This window comes from Photinus pyralis, unplaced genomic scaffold, assembly GCF_008802855.1.
Source record: "Photinus pyralis isolate 1611_PpyrPB1 unplaced genomic scaffold, Ppyr1.3 Ppyr1.4_LG1, whole genome shotgun sequence".
Taxonomy (NCBI): domain Eukaryota; kingdom Metazoa; phylum Arthropoda; class Insecta; order Coleoptera; family Lampyridae; genus Photinus; species Photinus pyralis.
This window is the reverse complement of record NW_022170249.1, coordinates 11,694,953-11,714,235: the sequence shown is the minus strand read 5'-3', so window position 1 is coordinate 11,714,235 and position 19,283 is coordinate 11,694,953. Positions and strand designations below refer to the sequence as shown.

At 35.6% G+C, this 19,283-nt stretch overlaps 4 protein-coding genes across 7 annotated transcripts; 3 read left to right on the top strand and 1 right to left on the bottom strand.

Annotated features, from left to right (window-relative positions):
* The first annotated feature begins 2,504 nt into the window (after positions 1-2,504).
* On the top strand, positions 2,505-4,428 carry LOC116159868 (NSFL1 cofactor p47). 2 transcript variants are annotated; one of them, XM_031472955.1, is made up of 6 exons: positions 2,505-2,702; positions 2,863-3,170; positions 3,216-3,495; positions 3,647-3,855; positions 3,907-4,126; positions 4,291-4,428. In XM_031472955.1, the coding sequence occupies exons 1-5, from the start codon at positions 2,601-2,603 to the stop codon at positions 4,124-4,126; spliced, it is 1,119 nt and encodes a 372-aa protein (XP_031328815.1). In that variant the 5' UTR covers positions 2,505-2,600; the 3' UTR covers positions 4,291-4,428. The 2 variants fall into 2 exon arrangements, with proteins under 2 accessions (XP_031328815.1, XP_031328814.1); XM_031472954.1 differs by lacking the exon at positions 4,291-4,428 and having other exon boundaries at positions 3,907-4,262.
* A 1,667-nt stretch (positions 4,429-6,095) lies between these two features.
* LOC116159042 (translation initiation factor IF-2, mitochondrial) lies at positions 6,096-9,954 on the top strand. Of its 3 annotated transcripts, XM_031471934.1 has the most exons (7): positions 6,096-6,236; positions 6,290-6,410; positions 6,456-7,068; positions 7,428-8,264; positions 9,290-9,595; positions 9,649-9,825; positions 9,870-9,954. In XM_031471934.1, the coding sequence occupies exons 1-6, from the start codon at positions 6,169-6,171 to the stop codon at positions 9,819-9,821; spliced, it is 2,118 nt and encodes a 705-aa protein (XP_031327794.1). In that variant the 5' UTR covers positions 6,096-6,168; the 3' UTR covers positions 9,822-9,825; positions 9,870-9,954. The 3 variants fall into 3 exon arrangements, with proteins under 3 accessions (XP_031327794.1, XP_031327795.1, XP_031327796.1); XM_031471935.1 differs by lacking the exon at positions 9,870-9,954 and having other exon boundaries at positions 9,290-9,599; positions 9,649-9,821; XM_031471936.1 differs by lacking the exon at positions 9,870-9,954 and having other exon boundaries at positions 9,290-9,594; positions 9,649-9,801.
* Positions 9,955-12,950: 2,996 nt separating this feature from the next.
* LOC116177910 (TIMELESS-interacting protein) lies at positions 12,951-14,173 on the top strand. The gene is made up of 2 exons (XM_031497088.1): positions 12,951-13,518; positions 13,564-14,173. Exons 1-2 carry the CDS (start codon positions 13,096-13,098, stop codon positions 14,080-14,082), a joined length of 942 nt encoding a protein of 313 aa, XP_031352948.1. The 5' UTR covers positions 12,951-13,095; the 3' UTR covers positions 14,083-14,173.
* A 1,130-nt stretch (positions 14,174-15,303) lies between these two features.
* On the bottom strand, positions 15,304-18,097 carry LOC116177918 (homocysteine-responsive endoplasmic reticulum-resident ubiquitin-like domain member 2 protein). Its single transcript, XM_031497100.1, has 3 exons — positions 17,780-18,097; positions 17,388-17,728; positions 15,304-16,016 (listed from the first exon to the last, which is right to left on the bottom strand). The coding sequence occupies exons 1-3, from the start codon at positions 17,912-17,914 to the stop codon at positions 15,590-15,592; spliced, it is 903 nt and encodes a 300-aa protein (XP_031352960.1). The 5' UTR covers positions 17,915-18,097; the 3' UTR covers positions 15,304-15,589.
* Between the last annotated feature and the right edge of the window lie 1,186 nt (positions 18,098-19,283).

Sequence of the window (19,283 nt, the reverse complement as noted above, 5' to 3'; positions counted from 1 at the left end):
GCCAATCTCTTAAACAATTGCTACATGCATCTGGTTTCATGATGGTGATAGTTGTTTTCAATATCAAGAAATAAGCTTTTAGATTTTCTTTAACCTTTTTCAGGACCTTGTACCTTGTCGTAGGAGAGGGTTTTCTCTATTTGATGGCATAAAAAATCTGATGGTATCAGTATCATTGTGATTTCCCTTGTGTAAACGGTCGCATTGATACACGTTTCTCCATATTCCAAACTTTATGCGACTCTATATGTTTGGCCACAGCCTTTCTTACTTTTGTATATTGCTTTAATAAATACAGCAACGAGTTAGTTTTGGCACGATAGTTGATCACCCTGTCAGTAGGGCGAAGGCTCTGTCCTCATTCGCCCCTGAGTGATTTGTGGCTGGATAGCACTAAAACATTTTGGAAAACCTTCTAAACACGCTTTAATACCGCTTTCCAGAGCGTTTGTAGGTGAATATTAGGTGTTCTGTTATGTGACCTTTTCAGCTCTGTAGAGTTTGATTGATGCACTTCGCTATAAATGGACCATCAATAATTAAAGAGATTTCTCAAAAGGCCGTAGATTTTTTGAAGAAAAAAGGTAAACACTGTTTATTTTAGATATTGTAATGTAGAATCCAGTGGGTTAATCAGAAAAAATATTTTGGAAATCGTTTCCGAGATTTGACCCAAAGGTTGTATTTTTTAAATGCAACTTCCTGTATAGCTTAACGTCAATTTTTTCATTCTTCTTCTTGATTATATTGATATATCACAACCTACATTTTTTTTTAAATTTTAGCTAGGTATAAATGAAAACTAAAAACTTTATTTTTTACAGTTTTTAAATAGTTTTGTTTATTGTATCCATGGTAACTAAGACCAATAAAAATCGCTGACGATAGAAGTATTTAAAGTTTTGAAAAATATAATACATATACAGGGTGTCCCTAAAAGATCTGTACAACGCGCTACCAGGGGTTCTTGGTATCAAAATAGGACGATTTAACCAAACTTACCTCTATCCAAAAGTGCTTCGGTAAGGCGCTATCTACCGCCAAAGATTTAAAAAAAAATCGTTATTTTTATTTTATCGGAAAATGGTTTTGCCGATTAAAATGAAATTCGGGATGTGAATGTCTAATGTAAAAAGGGTCTTTGTGATATCATCGTTTTGATTGTAGTTGTTATGGAGGTAGTAAAATACTGACCATCCACATCTGAAGAGGTCTAAAACTTTTTAACTACTATTTTGACGGTTCTGAATTTTTAGACACTGATAGACAGTTTACTTGCAAGCATTTTTTGTCTCTTGATGAATATCGCTATCTGTGATGGTTTACAAAAAAAAAAAATTTAGGCATGATGAATGGCATGCATCATACATGCGATTGTTCCTCAAAAAATCAGAAGATGGCTGTGAAGCCTTTGAGTGGCGTAACGTTTGTTTGTTGTTTCTTAAACTTCTTAAACAATTTACGTTTTGCTTGAAGACTTAAAATTTCATTGTTAAAATTGTAATATGGCCTTTCAATACAGTAACGCAGAGTTAACTGATATGCTATTAGTGTTTGGATACTGTCGTGGAAATGGTCGCAAAAAAAACGTAAATTGTTAAAGTTTAAGAAACAACAAACAAACGTTACGCCACTCTAAGGTTTCACAGCCATCTTCTGATTTTTTGAGGAACAATCGCATGTATGGTGCATGCCATTCATCATGCCTAAATTTTTTTTTTTTTCGTAAACCATCACAGATAGCGATATTCATCAAGAGACAAAAAATGCTTGCAAACTGTCTATCAGTGTCTAAAAATTCAGAACCGTCAAAATTGTAGTTAAAAAGTTTTAGACCTCTTCAGATGTGGATGGTCAGTATTTTACCACCTACATAGCAACTACAATCAAAACGATGATATCACAAAGACCTTTTTTACATTAGACATTCAGATCCCGAATTTCATTTTAATCGGCAAAACCATTTTCCGATAAAATAAAAATAACGATTTTTTTTTTAATCTTTGGCGGTAGATAGCGCCTTACCGAAGCACTTTTGGATAGAGGTAAGTTTGGTTAAATCGTCCTATTTTGATACCAAGAACCCCTGGTAGCGCGTTGTACAGACCTTTTAGGGACACCCTGTATAAAAAAAAATATATGTTGTGATACATCAATGTAACCGGGAAAAAATCGTCCCGCATGACGGAGCGTGAGGGGGACTGCCGTTAGAGGTATAAAAAACGTGTATTTCCTGATCTGGAGAAGATATTGAATTTTGGCGAATCACGGAGTTCCGCAGGAAAAAATAGGAAATTGCAATTTCGAGAAGACGAAGTACAGAATGGAAGGAGAGACGGTAAACAGTTTTGAACGCATTAGGTTCACCGTCCGAACCGCCGGGTCAAAGTGATTTTTTTAGCCCATGGATTAATGTAACACCGTGTATGTATATTGTAAGGTATATCATACAATGCTACTGGCAACACTGTTGTAATTTAAATTTGACGACTGTCAAAATTTAAAAGGACAGCAAAAATTTCAATCCGTCATTGGGGTTGTGTGTTCTGTGATTAATTAGTAGTTGTTAATAAACAAATTGCAAACGACAATTAGTAAAAATGGCAGATAATGATGAAAAATTGCAACAATTTATAACTGTTACTGGTGTCGATGAAGAGAGGGCTCGTTTTTACTTAGAATCTTCTGCTTGGCAATTGGAGGTTAGTTTATCAAATGCCGCTGAACAAAATTGTGTGGCAAATCGAGTAAAATTTTTTGTCTAAGGTGAAATACGGAAGGCTTAGTGAGTCAGTAAAAGGTCGAGACGAGTTTCTTTACATTAAACACCACTGTTTGTAACCTATCCGGATTTTTCATTAGGTTGCATTGGCAAGCTTTTATGAAAATGATGGCGAGATTGAACAACCACCAACACCAAACCCTGTAGAAGTAGGTGACAGTCCGCCTAGCGAACAGTCCCCAACATCGCCGGAACAGGTGAAACCGAAACCCAGGTCGAAAATAACAAATTCGAGATTCGCTACAATCCATACCGTTCACAGTTCCAGTGAGGATGAGGAAGAAGGTCAGGCGTTCTACGCTGGTGGCTCAGAACATAGCGGTCAACAAGTGTTGGGGCCACCAAGACATAGAGATATGGTATCAGATATGTTTAAGGCTGTGCGAGAGTAAGTTTCCAAACAATCTAACTTTTTAGCACACCTAGGTTTCAGGCATGGAGTCGAAATACTAGAACCTGCAGCTACTGGTGCTCACACTAGCGCTTTTACAGGAACCGGATATAAGTTAGGTCAAACAGGCAACGATTCTGAAACAATTCCCGGTGCGCGTTCATCGTCACGACCAGAGGAAGTAACTTTAAAATTATGGCGTGATGGATTTAGTTTGAATGATGGCGATCTTCGTCAATATACTGATCCTCAACAAACTGAATTTTTAGATAGCATTCGTCGAGGAGAAATTCCTCCTGAATTAAGGCAAGGAAATAGTGAGGTGAGTCCTACTTTTAAGTAGAAGTTTGTCATAATTGCAACTTGCCAATTAGGACAAAGTTCTAGTTACAAGTGGCAAATAAGGCTAATCTCAGTTAAAAGAAGAAAAACTTAGCAATTGGATTGTGCTTTATGATTTCGTACTTTTAAAGGTGCATTTATCGATGGAAGATAGACGTACTGAAACTTTCAAGCAAGAAATCGAAAAACGGACCAAGGTGTTTTCAGGGCAGGGACACACGTTAGGAAGTCCAACACCTGCAGTCATTGGAGCGCCACCCTTACAAGAAAAAGATAGTGCGCTCAATGAAACTAAAGCTAAAGAAAAGTTATCAGTTGACACATCACAACCAACAACTAAGTAATGGGTTTCAACAATCTTGAACGTTTTTCCAATGCAGTTTTGTTGCAGTATTCAAATACGTTTGGCGGATGGTACGAGATTAGTAGCGCAATTTAATCACATGCATACTGTAGGTCACATCCGATCATTTATTATCAACGCGCGTCCGCAGTATGGCTTAAACCCATTCGCTCTTCTCTCATCATATCCTTCAAGAGATTTAGGCGATTCTGAAACAATAGCCGAAGCTGGCCTTCTGAATGCTGCCATTATGCAGAAGCTTAAATAGGTAAATCTAATAAATGATTGGAACAAACAAATCAGTTTATTTTGATTGTTAAGCTCATATTTATTTGGTTAGTTAGTTCAAATATTGTTACTTAAAAGTTGATATTTAATTAATTTAATAAATAAGTACAACTTTTTTGCGAATTTAATTTGCATATGTTTTAGATGAAATAATCCCTGTATGGTAAAGGTACTGGGCTATCAGTGCTGATTTTGGATGAAATATGGCAACAGATATGGCATTTTTCTGCCATCTTTAAATTGTTCTTTGTATGTTTCTGAACAGATTATTATTAATATAACATAATTTTTGTATTAGTTTAAATATTCAAGCCTTTGTCACATGTAGGGACAAAGAATACTCCTACAGCATAGAGGACTGCATGTTGTAAGAGGCAATTACTGCAGGCCGGCTGAGCGATTTGTTAGAAAGTCCTGGAGAATGTAAGATTTTGACACAAAATGAATGTTGAATTTTTTCTTCGTGTTCATATCACGAAACTAATGCGAGGTTTTTTCGCATACAGGGTGTATTATGAAAGTAATGCACATTTTCTGGGAAAAATATATTCATTGATCCGATTTGTACAAATGGTTAAAATTTTTCAAAATAGTCTCGACGATTCTTGGAATGCCTCTCAGAAAGCTTGTAATGAACTTGGATGTTCATTGGTTCGTTTTGGTGATTTACTTTTGCGCGATACGTGTAACATAGACGCCGCGTATCCTGACAGCACACGGCATGCTAGATTTCATAAGTTTTCTAAAAGTTGAGGTTAGGCTTATACCAAAAAACTGTTTGCAGTGACCCAGAATCAGGTGATCTAGCCAGTTGTAGACAAATCTAGTTTACATCCTAGTATAAAAACTTTGCAAGACTGAATTAGTATGAAAATAGTATAATGTAGTTCAGCCTTTAGAGACTAAGTAGTTTCAGACACAAGCATATAGCGTTTTCGATTGGTAAAACTCGTGCTGCACGAGTGTTGCACGAAACTGAAGAAATCCTGTGAAAATTGCTCTCAATGGAACATAAATATTTGCAAATATTTGTTGTCATTTGTCCATAATCTCATTATAGATTTAGATAATCGACAAATCTCTATTCTAAAAAATGACAATGAGGAGTATAAATTTGAAATTCCTGTAAAAGACCAATTTTTGGCGTTCAGTTTAATGACTTAAGTGCAACTTTTTGTAAAGTAGAAGTTATGGCTAGTTCATCATCTTCGCTATCGCTAGATGACGACAAAAAACTCTCCAACGCAAGAAAGAAATTCAAATTGTCGCACATGTTTGTTTTGAAAATTTGTTAACTAGCAGCTCCACGAGCTCTCGGACCTCGTGCGTCGAAATTTGCACTGAGTGCGTAGGTAATTGTTGCATCACATTTGCCAATGGAACACAGAAAATTGCCCTAAATTTACCAATAGAACGTAAAAATTGCACTCGTGCAGCACGAGTGTTGCCAATCGAAAACGCTAATAGATTGTGTACAGTGGCACCACGCTCAGAAAGTCCCTGACAGGGCGTGTCCGAGGGCGCTAGAAATTTAGACCGTACATTCTGATGCAAAATTTAAAAACACTTTAACGGAATTACATACCTTATCAGATCGTAGACCCAAGCTATATGCGTCTTGAAAAAGACGAGTTTGTATAAAACTGGAGACGGAAAACGTAAAAGAAAGCAAATACAAGAAGCAAAGTGTAAATTAAAATAACATAAAGCGTCAACTGTCAAAACGGAATAATTAATAATTATGGCGCGGAATGTATCGCGTCGTTTTGCAGACTTTCTATTGGGCAGCCTGAATTATTTCAAAATTAGTTCGCATATTTTCCGGGGCTTTTCTGAGCATGGTGGCACTGTATGTGTATAATCAATGACAAAAGTATAAACAGATGCCAGATTCGCGTGTCACCAACCACAATAGTTGCCGCATCTGTCAGTTATAATAACCACAGCTTTTGTGTAACATAACCTCACTGTTTTCAAACAGTTTTGAAGTTATGAATTTGTACATTCTTCTATAAATTAAGTATGATATGCATAAATTCTGTAGCCCAATTAAGGATAATTAAAAAATTTGTTTTTCATACAAAAAATATGTACGTATAGCTCTGAGTGGCAAACCACTTTGATTACTACCCCTACATTCTAGAGCCTTATGTAAAAATCATGTCTTAAGGATTCTACCCAGTGCAGGTGCTTCTTACAATTCAGTATGTGGCTTACATTCTTGTCCAATCCTTTTAAAACGAAGAAAAACCATGGAAGAAAGGGTAAGGACCCTAATGTCTCATTCTCAAAATCACCTTATGTTTCAGAAATTGCCAAAAGCATATGAAGTCAATCAGAAATCTAAGGGTGAAATAGTGGACATATGGAGAAATATAACGATGGCCGAGCTTGCCAATGTCTTGCAAAAGGACTTGGATTACGTTAATGACTTATTTTTGGGAAAAGTTCAAGGAAAACATACACCCATTACCGACATTAAGGAATTACATAATGCAATAAGAAGAAGTGGTCGACGCATGCGAATAATTGGTAAAGTTGTTGAAACAAAGGAGAAAACTGAAGAGAAAGATGCATTACCCAGACCACCTGCTCAGAAATCCGAATTAAAGCCAAGGCCTCCTATAATTACGGTCATGGGTCACGTGGATCATGGAAAAACCACCTTATTAGATTCACTACGAAATTCGCGTGTTGTCGATCAAGAATTTGGCGGTATCACGCAGCATGTGGGAGCTTTTTCTGTGAAATTGGAATCAGGGGCGGAAGTAACGTTTCTTGACACTCCAGGGCATGCAGCTTTTAGCGCAATGCGTGCACGTGGTGCTAATTTGACTGACATCATTGTGTTGGTTGTTGCTGCCGATGATGGAGTGATGGAGCAAACTGTGGAATGTATAAAGATGGCGAAGAATGCACATGGTACGTGCTAAGCAGTCCCATATGGAATAAATTAATTTTTAGCCTTAGTATCGACTTTTGGGTAACACCTGAAATAGGTTAATCCTCGAGTTAATCTTTTCTGAACCCCACTGAATTATATAAGCATCCCCTCGAAAATTTTTAATTAAAAATGGAGGTCGTGTGATGTGGTACCTTGTTTAATTCTCTCTTTAGTAATTAAAAGACATAGGTACGGTCGCATAGTTTTAAGTTTTAGTTGGTTTTAAGCTCTCAAGGGCTCCAAATGGCTTTGAATATACCTCGGAATATACCTTTGTTTTTAACCGATTATTATAAACATTGACTAGATTTTAACTTATTAATTTTTCATATTTCAGTTCCTATCTTAGTGGCAATTAATAAAATTGATTCGCCTAAAGCAGACACTGAGAATGCGGAACAGATGTTGTTGCAACACGGCATTCAAGTGGAGAGGTTAGGCGGAGATATTCAAGCGATCCACATATCCGCGCTTAAAAAAATCAATTTGGACCAGCTTACAGAAGCTTTGGCGTTGCAAGCCGAACTTCTAGAGGTGGGCAGTGACCCGACGGGACCTGTCGAAGCTGTTGTTGTTGATAGTCGGATCGATCCACACAGAGGGCGCCTGTGTACGATGGTTGTGCAGAGAGGAACTCTGAAAAAGGGAATCGTCCTAGTGGCGGATACCGTAATGGCTAAAGTTAGACTAATGAGGGACGCTCAAGGTCACCTTTTAAGCGAGGTCAAACCCGGATATCCCGCTGAAGTAGAAGGTTGGAGAGAATTACCTTCGGCTGGAGAGCTGGTGCTTCAAGTTGAATCGGAGAAGCGAGCAAAAGCCGTTATCAAATTTAGAGAGGACCAGAAAGAGATGGAGAAGCAAGAAGTGGATAAGGTTGCCATTCTTGCGAAAGCGGAACAACATCAATTGCTGTACAAGGAAAGATTAGAATTGAGACGGCGATCGGGACGATTTAGGTTGCGTAATCAAGGGCCACGTAAACCTGAGAGCACGCCACAGGACGATACTCCAACATTACATTTGCTAATAAAGTCTGATGTAGATGGAACGTTGGAGGCTATCTTGGAAACTTTGAGCACTTATAATTATCCGGAATGCCAAATGGATATTGTAAGTTATGGTGTTGGAGCTGTCACAGAAAATGATATTGAGTTAGCTGCAACATTTAAAGGTAAATTGACTGGCAGGTAGTGAGTGTATACCAAAAACAGACATATTTCTCCCTTTTAAGGTTGAAAACGCAGTGTTTCTATATGGTAACATGCACTTACAAGCGATTTTCATTATTTTTGAATTATTTAGCTACCTTTATGGTAATTGATTAACATGTTTGTGTCACTCATCATGCACAATTTATAACAGCGTGAACTATTTATTACTTCGGCGTTGAAATTGGGACTATCGTGAAACGCAGTTCGATTCGCAACATTAACACAAAATCAAAAAGGGAATAGTGTTCAGTTAACAAATGACATTGAAACATGCAAAAATATACAGGGTGTTCTATTTAAAAAAATCATTTATTTACACCGTAAAAATGGGACACCTTGTACATTCAAAAATAATTTCTGTAGATCCACAACCATATAACACGGTTTTTAAATATTTTTTACGAGGTATGATGCTAGGAAAGACCGACGCGCTGTTGCTGGTCTCTGTATAAAGTAGGCTATTCCATAGATTTCCAGTTTTCGAAATATTGTTTAATATTTTTTCGATTGTAAAAGTGCTATTAAGTACGGTTTTAAGAATTTTTTTACTTGGTCACATAATGGCAACCAAAAAAAAACAATCAACTATCAAGCACTAAAGAAATAATATGTTTTTTACCATTTAAATCACAGTTATAAGCATAGAGGATCTCCATTAAAAAAATAATATATGGGGTGTTCCAATTGAAATAAGCAAGTTGGCAACCATGTTTGGCATAACCACAAATGCCACCAATTTGAAAATATTTTACATGAATTCTACTTATCGACATTAGCATTCATGGCATTTGTAGTGGGACACTCCTGTACATGGTAGAAATTGTTTAAAATTTTAATTGAGTGAGTACCAAAACAAGGGGTTAAGTATAGTCTTGAGTTGTGAGTTCAGTCTTATTTTACATGCTTCATACTTGAAGGGCAAAAATGTGCCGTCTGTTTTTAAAATAGTGTCTTTTTCTGCCTGTCTATAAAGACAATATTTCAGCAATAATATACACCTTTAACGTAACGTGTCCACCCACACTACAACAAAAAGCCGAGGCGGAATCCGTCCAAATTAAACATCTTAACGTTATCTACAAATTAGTCGATACCATCAAGGAAGACATGAATAGCACATTACCACCTAAACAAGTAGAAAGCTTACTAGGAGAAGCCAAAGTTCTGCAACAATTTTTCATTAATGAAGGTCGCAAAAGTGTACCTATTGCCGGTTGCCGTTGTGAGAAAGGGATTTTGAAAAAGAGTATGCAGTATCGTATAATCCGCAACGATCTGGTAATACATGAAGTTAAGTAAGACATTTAACGTGTCATCATTGGGTAATTTACGGTTTGTATACAGGCACCCTATCGTCAATGCGTCATTTAAAGAACGAAGTTGACGTTATCAAAGCAGGCACGGAATGCGGATTGCAATTCATTGATAAATCGATTATCTTCGAAGTTGGGGATGTGATCAAATGTTACGAGTATAAAATGGAGCCCCACATTGTCCAGTGGGATCCTGGATTTTGAAATGGTAAAATGAAACACTTTTTTATTGCATTGATGTATGTTTTCTAGATTGAGCTGGATGTTTCAATTCTAAGATGAGGAATTTTTAGCTTTAATTAAGATTTTTGGAGTAATAAAAATGATTCTATCCTGAGTTTGAGTTGATTTCTTGATTCTAGGAGTAACTGTCCTAAATACTGACTCTCTTTCTGAATCATATTTTACTATGTTTACATTCTCAAGAGAACTTTTTGGTGACTGAATAATAATAATAGGAATAGGTAAGTCCATTTGCTGGAATTTATAACCTGTACCACCCCAGTAAGAGTAAAACATTGTTTACTACCATCATAATATGCTATATGTGATAGAAATCGCCGGTCGGATGGTACCTATACAAACAATATTTGTAGTTAATAACATAACACTATTTTGGTGTTAGTTCACTGACTTTCCTCTACTTTTTCTCTCAAAAAATGTAACAATTTTACCAAATTGTTTGAACAGTTCAGTGGAACCAACAATTCATATATTCGGTTCAGAAATTATTCAATTAAAATTCTTCAATTCTCTTAGGTCAAGTGAAGAGTGAACTTCGTGATGTACGACAATCTAACCTTTACAATGTAAAAATTTCCATGAAAAATGAAATATCTAATGTTTATATGCAATTAATTTCTCTGGACTAGGTCACATAATCTGTTTACTAGTTCATTTTTTAAAATGAAAGCTGGAAAGGACTGCAGTTTCAAATTGGAATCGTATGATTTAAATTTAATGGTTAAAAATAGTCCTGAAATTATTCAAGAACTATTGAACTCGTCTCGATGCAAACGGACAGTAGGTAAATATTTCTGTCATTCATTTTGGTTATTTGTTAGTCGTAAGTCACGGTCACGGAATAGTATTTCACTAGGTTGAGTGGTAGAGCAACATTGGCTAGCTTATGTCAATATGTTGAACTCCGCCTACTATGCACTGTGTCCAAGATGTCTATTATGGGGTTGTCCGAGACCATAAAAATACGAGAGTTACATTAGGGAAAATATGCGTAATTAAAGAGTTATTATCATACTTTAAAGAAAACCAAAAAATTCCTATTACTTTGGAAGATATGCCTGAAAAACCGAAATTTGGCGATTTTGTTTGAATGTTTTCTGACATATCTTCGGAATATTCTGGTTTTCTTTACATCATGGTACTTGGTCTTTAAATGCGCAACTTTTCTTATTATTAACCTCAACTGAAAATTCAAGGTTTCTGATTTTTTGCACTGTTCCACCTTTTTGTAACATTTTTCCAAAAATTTCGCACCCTTGCAAATGCGAGCTATTAAAAATTCTGTCAAATTGAGGCAATCATTTAGAAAACTAATCCGGACAAATTTATGAAAATTTAGCCCTATTGTATGTACAGTTTTGTCCAAAATGGTTTATTTCGTAGGGTGGTTAATTTTTTTTACAAAAATCATTCATTTAGATATAGGGACGTAATTACTCTCAATTTTTAGTGTACGGTCTATTGGTGAAAAAAGGAGGTTGCATTTGAAACAATATAGTTTTCCCTCCCATTTTCAAAACTACGAAATTTGGTATGAATTTTTGAACAGTATAACTATACATGCGTTATTTAACCAAATAGGTAGGTACTGAATATATTGGGTTTACCTCGTTTATCTTATAAAAAGAGTTTTATGAAGGGTTACAATTTCCCAAATCGTTGAAGAAACTCAAAAGCCACTCGACTTAGGTTCTTTTATCAAACTTACTCCAAATTTTGCGTAATTTACAAAATGAATAAAAGTTAAGACATAGCATTTAAAATAATGACGTGTAAGCCAACTACCTGTGTAAGAAGTCTAATAGCGTCTTCGATTGGCAAAACTCGTGCTGCACGAGTGCAATTTTTACGTTCTATTGGTAATTTTAGGGCAATTTTCTGTGTTCCATTGGCAAATGTGATGCAACAATTACGCACTCAGTGCAAATTTCGACGCACGAGGTCCGGGAGCTCGTGGAGCTTCTAGTTAACAAATTTTCAAAACAAACGTGCGACAATTTGAATTTGTTTCTTGCGTTGGGAGAGTTTTTTGTCGTCATCTAGCGATAGCGAAGATGATGAACTAGCCATAACCTCTATTTTACAAAAAGTTGCACTTACTCATTAAACTGAACGACAAAAATTGGTCCTTTACAGGAATTTCAAATTTATATTCCTCATCGTTTATCATAAATAATACTGAAATCGTTTGTCATTTTTTAGAATAGAGATTTGTCGATTACCTAAATCTAAAATGAGGTTATGGACAAATGACTAATGACAACAAATATTTACGAATGTAAATCAATGTTCCATTGAGAGCAATTTTCATATGGATTTCTTCAGTTTCTCGTGCAACACTCGTGCAGTACGAGTTTTGCCAATCGAAAACGCTATTATAAAACAAAGGAAATAGCAGAAACGGGTCTTATCGAAGAACTCATACAACATTTCAAAAATCTATTCGCAGTAGTTAGCCATCTAATAATCGCCTCAACCCGTCAGAGAACAGAGGATTTATTCATAACAATACAAATAGGTAGTCTTATGTCATTAGACCCCTTATTTATACTTCACCAATCCGACAATCGCTCAAAATATAAGTATCTGTCCAGATTAGTGAAGTTGTACTGGATTCGAGCATTGATCGAATAACCAACTTTTTCCACTCGTGGAAGGCCAATCGCTACTGGGACATGTAGAATTAATTTCATGGGTTAACAAGGGGATTGCAAGCTACTATTCGGTGACTTAGGGTTGCTTATACAGATAATTTCCCTTTTTCGATCTGTAATAGAGGTATAATCCGACATCAGACATAACCACAACATTTATCACACGCCCTATATATCTTACGGGCGTTTCCTCCATTGTTAATGAAGTAAGAAGTGGCAACGTCGGATTTTCAATTCAACTACCAAGTACAAAATTCAATCTAAATTGTCCAAAATTAAACAAAAAAATGCCTGGAATGAATTGTGAACAAAATTTAAGTATAAACACAAATATCTCAAAAATACCAGAAAATCAAAACCAAAAACCTACGCATGAAATAACGTTAACAGATAAACTTAATAAGAAACTATTACAATCATTTTTGAAAAACATCAACGAAATAAATAGTCCTTTCAATAATTTAACTCGCGTGCAAAGCAACGGAACAAATAATGAAGAAGAAATGAACGAATTTATATAAAACAACATTTTCTGCTACAACATTTACATAACCTCAATCGTGTCTTAAAAAGGCGGCAAAATGGCAGATGAACTCTCTTCTGATGAAGACATCGGCGGCGAGATTAGAAGCGAAGACGAGAACGAATTGGAAGTAATACAAGAACCGGGAGAAGGTGAAGTCCTTCAGGAAACAGAGAATGTGGAAGCGCAAGAAGATGCCAATGGCGATGGTGAAAATGCACAAAAGCAAGAAGCGAAAGTAAAACGAGTGCGTAACCCGCAACCGAAATTAAATGCAGACAGATTGAAAGGACCCAGAGGAATACAAACAGTGGAAGGTATTTTGAAAAAAATCAAATTCAAAGGTCGCGGTCACGAGGAGGAAGATTTAAATAGTCTGATGAGAGGATATGAGTATTGGTGTCATCGTCTCTTTCCCAAGTTTACCTTCGACGACTGCCTGGATAGAATTGAGCGGTTAGGCAAAAAAAGAGAAGTTCAGGTTTGTGGTTGTAATCATTGGCTTTCTCTAATTTCATGCTTACAGACTTATATCAAGAGAGTCAGGATGAATTTGCTGTTCGACGATATCGATGGTACAATACCGAATGCTGATGACGACGAGAATGAAACTGAAACCAATGACACTCAGAATACAGCGAGTGAACCATTCGACACGCTATTCTCTCGTGAAGAATCAAATGCTAACAGCGCACCTACACAGGAACCAGCCAATCAAATTACGTCGGAGATGTTGGAACGAATCCGAATAAACCGTGAACGTGCTCAGAGAATCAGAAGGCAGAAAATGATTATCTCTGCACCTGTCGATGTGAGCCCTTCTGTCAGTCAAAACCAACAACCTGTTGATCCTGATTTTGTACTTCCCGAAGTGCCTCGTAGTCAAAATCATACTGAAAGCACGCAAAATGACACACAATTGGTGTCTTCTAATGTGATGGAAGAGTCTGAAATGCCAGTTGATGTACCTCGTGAAGAAAGTTTATTGTCATCTGAAGATGGTAGCCGAAACATTACAATTAGCGATATAGATTCACAAAATTGAAGATTTATCAAAGCCCTAGGTGTTGTGTATCATTATTGAATGTAGTTAAATAAGTAAAAAAAAGTTAAATAAATGTTGTAGCTGAAATTTACTGATATCATTAACTAAATTTTTAAAGTTAATAATTATATAGATAATATGTGGCATATACAAAAATTTGACTGTATAATGGATTTGCAACTGTTCATTTTATTTCTTCCACAGTCTTGACTTTTTTTATTACCATTTATATAATAACCGATATATGACCTGCGACCGGGAGTTCAACCCTGGGGTTGGTGTCAGGCACAAAGATGAACCGCACCTGTATGTAAATACCAGAATCCAGAAGTCATTAATTGGGAGGAAAATTTGGGCGTGCAAACGGATTAATTATTAATGAAAATATAATTATTGCATTTCTGAGATCTTTTGGAGTTATAGTTTTTAACTTCCAAGTCAAAGCTTAAACAACGCGATGTCATAGGTAATTGAATAAACAAATAAAAAGGGTTTCGCCCTAAGGCTAGCGCATTTGCCATGCTTTTATCAGTATTTCCCAAAAGGCTATGGCTATGTTTTCCTTTATACTAAAAGTATCTATGGTTAAGATTTCAAAGAAAGAAAGTTCGCATTGCGCATCTGCCAATAACCATACAATGGTGTTTGCCTATCAGTTTATCGTTCTCACTCGCGCATGAATAACGAATAAAAATTTAAAAAAATACTTTCTGAACTCTGATCTAGGGTTGGAAATTGAAAGGTGGGTTTGATCAACTAAGATTAATGAAATTTGAAACCGGAAACTGTTTGTTGAATGGCACTATACATTTTTTTCTTGTATTAGAAACGATATTAGAATAGATACAAGAAAATGCATATTATTATCATTGATTATACATACTTGTATAAACAAATCAATGGTATTATCATTAAATTGTATTATATAGCCTTAAGAAATTATGGAAATTCTGATAACAGATTCAAATTCTTGGAAAAAAAGTGCCCACAGAAGGTGCTGAACATATGGGACATTATATTTTACATGAAATTTGTATAAAATTGTACATAGAATCTGAAAATGAAATAATATATAGGGTGTTCGCTTAAAATAAGCAAGGTCTCATTTTTGAGATACCGATGCACAACATTCGTCAAAGGAAGAATAAAAATTTAATTTTTAATAACATGCTCGATTGTAACCATTCCTCAGGGCTTTCCTAATAAAAAAATAAATTTAACTAAAGCAAATATATTTTTATTTATAATACTTACAATTATTAATCACAATTTTCTAATATAAAATATGTACAATAGTAATTTATCAAATGTGTTACACATTAATTCATAACCAGTACTTAATATCATATGTTACACTGGGAACATTTAATATTTGGTGTACTCATTCTTTTAAAAAACACTACCTTACGCAAGTTCGAGCTATACCTTGAATTTACCACGTTTTTATTATGAAAGATGATATTAATAATCCATTTTCTAAATTTAAAAATAACGTTTAACGAGGCTGCTACACAGCCTGAGGAACTTCTGGAATTAGTGACGTGAAGAATGCAGTAAAAAATGTCCAAACTGTTGTTAAAACTGAGAACTGTGGAACATCTTCAATTTCTTCGCCCGCGTTCACGTTGTTGTTGTTATTATGATTGTTGTTGTTATTGTTTAGATTTCTAAAGAAGCCGATTTGGTACAGATATATTCCGACACCAAGAGATAAGACAAAAACAAATCGTAACAAGGTGGAATAGTAGTAGACTATACTTATTAAAATAATGGCTCTAGTTAATACGTAGAAGAGGTCCAACCAGTCTCTGTCGCCGTTCTCTTGATCTCGTGGAGGTTGTGCAGGTGCCTGTTGTGGGTCTTGTGCTTCGGGGGCATCTCCTCTTACTGCCTCCTGTGCATCTGTGTTTCTGTTTAATTGAACACTTGGTGATCTGAAAGAGACAACGATTCAGTAATTAATAGATCTATAAATCCGTTTGCAAATTTTTATTTTAGGCCGGTCAATAACTGTTGTCTCATATACAGCGATATTCATTAAGAAGTAGACATAGCGATTTTTCCCTATGTCTACTTTTAAATGACATAATCGTTTCTGAAGGGCGCCTAATTTTATGCAACTTCTTAAAACAAATAAAGATCTGGCTGTCATATTGATTCATTTGAATCGAGATTTGAATATTCCTCCTTTGGCTTCACAGACAATAAATAAATCTCTTACGCTCCTTAGATTGTGAGCGGCATTATACCAATTGACAATACCAACTTTTTCTTCAGTTCAATACATCGCACACGAACGAAAATAAAAATACTGAAGCCAAAAAACAATACTCAAATTAATAAATATGACAGATCCTCATTTGTTTTAATAAGTTACTTTAAATGCATAAAATTAAGCGCCCTTCAGAAGAGATTTTATGTTTTAAATATGTCTACTTCTTAATAAATATCACTGTACCTAGATGTTTTTTTAAGTGTCAATATTTGGTCATAAACTGCCAGGTCAGAACAGAAAAAGGTTCGAAAACTTGTCCCCCTAAGAGTTCGCTCTCAGAATATCCATTACAGGTTTGTGGAACCGCGCACAGTCCACATTTTCAGGTCCGCAGATGGTGATTAGAAAAGCTGTAGTAATCACAGTAGCAAGCGGTTTAGGTAGATCACGATGTTCTAGAATCTAGAGGACGAATTTTATTAGTAATTCTTTTGCCCTGGAGCTTTCTCGTGATATTTCTCGAGGAAAAATTTAACTAGGTCAACTCAATGGGGGGCAAGAATTCGAAATGTATTTACTTGTTGGTGAGTTTTCTAGGGGGACAAATATTTCCAGTCCATTGCCCAAAGTTCATCTAATCCACATTTGCTTAACCCTTCACATCAAAACCATATTTCAGAGAAGTAGGCTATGAAAAATGTTGACACACTTTCAGTTGTTTATGCCAAGCAAACGTTAGTATTTCTCAATTGATTCTTTATCTACAAAATTGGGAGATACGCCAAGAGACATTTGATTCCTCCTATCAGATTAGGTAAATTAATGACTTTTGTATTCCCTTTGTTATAATTAGAGTTGGAAGATGGAAAATTGACTGTCTAACTTTACTGAAAAAAAGTCCTTGATGCATAACTGAATTAATGTTATCAACTGTTTTATATGAAACTTTCTGCGTGGCAACATGTAACACTACATCATTACTGCTGAACTTTTTTGATGCAGACACAAATTTAGAAAGATTAATAAGACCTTAATCATTAACCTTTGCGAAATTAGATTCCGTAATAGCATTATTTACAAATAAACTTACGAGTTCATATACTGAGTCATATATTGCATATATGCGTGTTGCATCCAGGCCATTTGCATTGCGTATTGGTTAACATCGATAGGCGTGGTATTCCATTGAAAATTAGGAACATGTTGTTGCTGGTTTTCGTTATTTGTTGGAGGTATCTCGGCACTAGTCGAAGCATCAGGCATACTTTGTGACGTGGAAGGTTTGTTGTGTAGGGGAGAATTTTGTCGTGTCGTACAGACCAAGTGGACAGTGTGTGTTTCTTGTCCCTCGTATTGTCTTAAAACATCACCGAGGACGACCGCATCGGGCAGCAATTGACCGGAATATATTAGCTTCTGTTCGTGTTTCGGCTGAAAAACTCATAATAATAAAAGTTATAGGTTAGAATTGTCAGTACTTACTGGTTTACTAGGGTAAACCTCGGAGAGGTGTTGTTTTAATTTGTTAATAGTCCATGACAGTTCGCACTTGATAGTTTGATCCTCTATTTGTTGATTAGGAGCTTTAACTATTAACGTCACTGGCAATGCTTCCATGTTATTTTCTCGTTCTGACTCCACTTTGATTATTGATTCTAGGACTGTACAAGCACAAAGTACGCGACTTTAATGTATTAATTACTAATATTTCATCAGCTATTTGGATAGTAATTTCTATATTTATTTAACAACATAAAATTGACTGACAGTATTTGGCTCTCTCTTATTGGTTGATGCAATTGACGTCACCAGCACGAGTGTTCATTTGTCGCAGCCGTCGTCGTCTCTCTAATTGCGTTTTGATATGTCCATCTCTTTTTTACTTTTTGCGATTAAATTGACTGAATATTTATACAGGAAACTCGCAGACTATAGTTTATCGGGTTGCCTATAGGCAACCCGATAAACAGGTTTCCTATCCTGATAAGATAAACGAATTGTCCACTTATCGCAACGATAAACTATCAGCATAATCTAAATTAAAAAATTACACACTGCATGCACAGTTCATTTGGATAAAAACTGCACTGATGTATAACCACAGTAATCTACCTATCGGATATGCAACATAGTCTACTCAACAGCTTTTTTATTGCAAACTTTTCTGAGTACTCCAGTCTCCAATTGAATAAAAATTGTTATTAAATGCTCCAATCAAATTGCCCGTAACATGTTTTATTTTGCCTGTGAGACCTGACCTTATACATAGTAATGTGGTTACTGGTTTTTAAATATTGGCTTTCTGTTTCGCCATACATCACAAACAGCCAAACGTTCTTAAAATACCGCCTTTGTTATTGTACTGATAGGCAGCTCAAGTTGCACCGAAAACTCCTAAAGGGGTGACCTCATTTTACCTGAAAGGGAAAACAAAAGAAACCACCTGCCATTGTCCTGTACATTGTTACCGTGTTCCTAATGACCTCGATTAGTGATTCTTATTTAGTTACTTAGGTACTACTTAAGGGTGTATTCCACTTAAATTTTAATTCTATTTGACGTATGATGGGTTGCATAATATTTACTTGTAATGAAATGGTAACGAATAAACAAAGATTGAATAATTTACCTGCCCAACCATTGTATAAAGTAAACAAGTAATTACGCTAATTTACCCAGGTCATTAGTCATTGTGACGAATATGCATATATAATTAAACATCGATTAGAAAATGCAAATCATTGTCACAACGGCTAATCCTCAATAAATTCACTTTCCCAGTTTTTAATAAGACGTATATATTTTTTTTAACACAGTAATTACTCCATGAATTGTATTGACCTTATCTGGAAAATAACGTATGTAAGCGAATAAGTACCTATAAATTAGATTTAAAAAAATGTACGTTTTTTTTACTAATATTCTAGATGTGTTACAAAAAATCGTCTTATTCGGGTACAACACAAAATAAATGAGAACTAACGCT

Excerpts from the sequence above, each read along its gene's own strand:
- LOC116159042 (XM_031471934.1), top strand. The coding sequence starts at position 6,169 with ATGATATGCATAAATTCTGTAGCCCAATTAAGGATAATTAAAAAATTT. Across the intron at positions 6,411-6,455 it reads GAAAAACCATGGAAGAAAGG|AAATTGCCAAAAGCATATGA; the intron begins GTAAGGACCCTA and ends CTTATGTTTCAG. Across the intron at positions 7,069-7,427 it reads GATGGCGAAGAATGCACATG|TTCCTATCTTAGTGGCAATT; the intron begins GTACGTGCTAAG and ends TTCATATTTCAG.
- LOC116177910 (XM_031497088.1), top strand. The coding sequence starts at position 13,096 with ATGGCAGATGAACTCTCTTCTGATGAAGACATCGGCGGCGAGATTAGA. Across the intron at positions 13,519-13,563 it reads GCAAAAAAAGAGAAGTTCAG|ACTTATATCAAGAGAGTCAG; the intron begins GTTTGTGGTTGT and ends TCATGCTTACAG.
- LOC116177918 (XM_031497100.1), bottom strand. The coding sequence starts at position 17,914 with ATGGAAGCATTGCCAGTGACGTTAATAGTTAAAGCTCCTAATCAACAA. Across the intron at positions 17,729-17,779 it reads AGGTTTACCCTAGTAAACCA|CCGAAACACGAACAGAAGCT; the intron begins GTAAGTACTGAC and ends TGAGTTTTTCAG. Across the intron at positions 16,017-17,387 it reads ATGACTCAGTATATGAACTC|ATCACCAAGTGTTCAATTAA; the intron begins GTAAGTTTATTT and ends TGTCTCTTTCAG.
- LOC116159868 (XM_031472955.1), top strand. The coding sequence starts at position 2,601 with ATGGCAGATAATGATGAAAAATTGCAACAATTTATAACTGTTACTGGT. Across the intron at positions 2,703-2,862 it reads CTTCTGCTTGGCAATTGGAG|GTTGCATTGGCAAGCTTTTA; the intron begins GTTAGTTTATCA and ends ATTTTTCATTAG. Across the intron at positions 3,856-3,906 it reads ACATCACAACCAACAACTAA|TATTCAAATACGTTTGGCGG; the intron begins GTAATGGGTTTC and ends GTTTTGTTGCAG.